Source organism: Bombus impatiens, unplaced genomic scaffold (assembly GCF_000188095.3).
Source record: "Bombus impatiens unplaced genomic scaffold, BIMP_2.2 scf_1096, whole genome shotgun sequence".
Taxonomy (NCBI): Eukaryota; Metazoa; Arthropoda; class Insecta; order Hymenoptera; family Apidae; genus Bombus; species Bombus impatiens.
This window is the reverse complement of record NT_177515.1, coordinates 167,192-168,304: the sequence shown is the minus strand read 5'-3', so window position 1 is coordinate 168,304 and position 1,113 is coordinate 167,192. Positions and strand designations below refer to the sequence as shown.

The window sequence follows — 1,113 nt, the reverse complement described above, 5'->3', positions numbered from 1 at the left end:
CCTTCCATGTCTGCTGCGTCCTGAGAGCAAAGAAGCGGAGGCGACCGGCAAATCCGACGAATCGCTCGGTTTCTTCGGTCTGCCGTTGTTATTATTGTTATTGTTCTTGCTGCTACTGTTGTTGTTGTTGTTGTTGTTGTTGTTGTTGTTGTTGTTGTTGTTACTGTAGTTGCCTGTGGCTGTGCCGGCATTGACGTTCGCGTTACTCTGAAAGTAATGGGTTCCGGTCCTGATGTTGATGTAATATTCCGGCGGATAACTGGTCCCGGGTGAGGTACCGTCCGTCGAGTATCCGGTACTGTAGGCGCTTTCCGGAGAAGAGAGGTTGACGCTACCGGTGCCCGCGGACGTACCAGAGGACGCGGTCACGGTACCGCACCGATTACCATCCTCTCCGTGCAATCGAATTTCGTCCACGTTCCTCGACGGCGAATCTACCGGATGAACCTGCGAATCCAGACGATCTAAAGTCGGCAATCGTTCTCACGGTTCTTGCGAAATCGAGGAGGGTCGGAAAATCGCGCGAAGGCTGATATGGAAGAGAGTTGCGCGATGGAAGCGATCTGGTAAAGCGCAAGAAAGAGTCGACTCCCGTGTACAATCGGTATACGGTCTAATTGGATAGCAGTTGGCTGCTAGAGGAAAGCGAATCGACGGAAGCAGAAGGCGAGAGAAAGAGAGAGAGAGTGCGATGCCGTTGCCCGTCTCTCGTCTCTTCGCTCGTTTGCTCCGCGACTCTCGTTTTCACGTTTGAGAGAGTGGAGGAGACCGTCGCGGCAAAACAGCACCAAAAGAGGGTTTCGTACGGTCCACGTCGAAACATACTCACTTGGTGCAACGCGGGAGACCTGTGAGACCCGTTTCGAGGAGAATTGGAATTGGAGTCGAAACCCTTTTCCCCCTTGCCCTTTCGGTCCTTTTTCTTTTTCGATCGCACGATATGTGCTTCCATCCATGTGCGCAGTTTCGTTCCAAACATGATGCGCGACGGTGATGATGATCGGCCAACGGTGCGCGAGGCTTCGTTCAAAAATCAGCTGTCCTGCCGCCGTGTTGGAGATTGCAGGTCTGTTGCGGGATCGTCGAATTCGACTCGCGTTCGATCACGGCGGT

The 1,113-nt window shown here is 53.3% G+C and overlaps 1 protein-coding gene across 1 annotated transcript; it reads right to left on the bottom strand.

The window, feature by feature from the left end:
* Window positions 1–3: 3 nt before the first annotated feature.
* Window positions 4–1,015, bottom strand: LOC117152322 (probable serine/threonine-protein kinase DDB_G0276461; the record flags this gene model as incomplete). Its single annotated transcript, XM_033323679.1, has 3 exons — window positions 830–1,015; window positions 147–447; window positions 4–116 (listed from the first exon to the last, which is right to left on the bottom strand). Coding segments are annotated over exons 1-3 (564 nt in total), but the record flags the coding sequence as incomplete, so codon positions are not given.
* Between the last annotated feature and the right edge of the window lie 98 nt (window positions 1,016–1,113).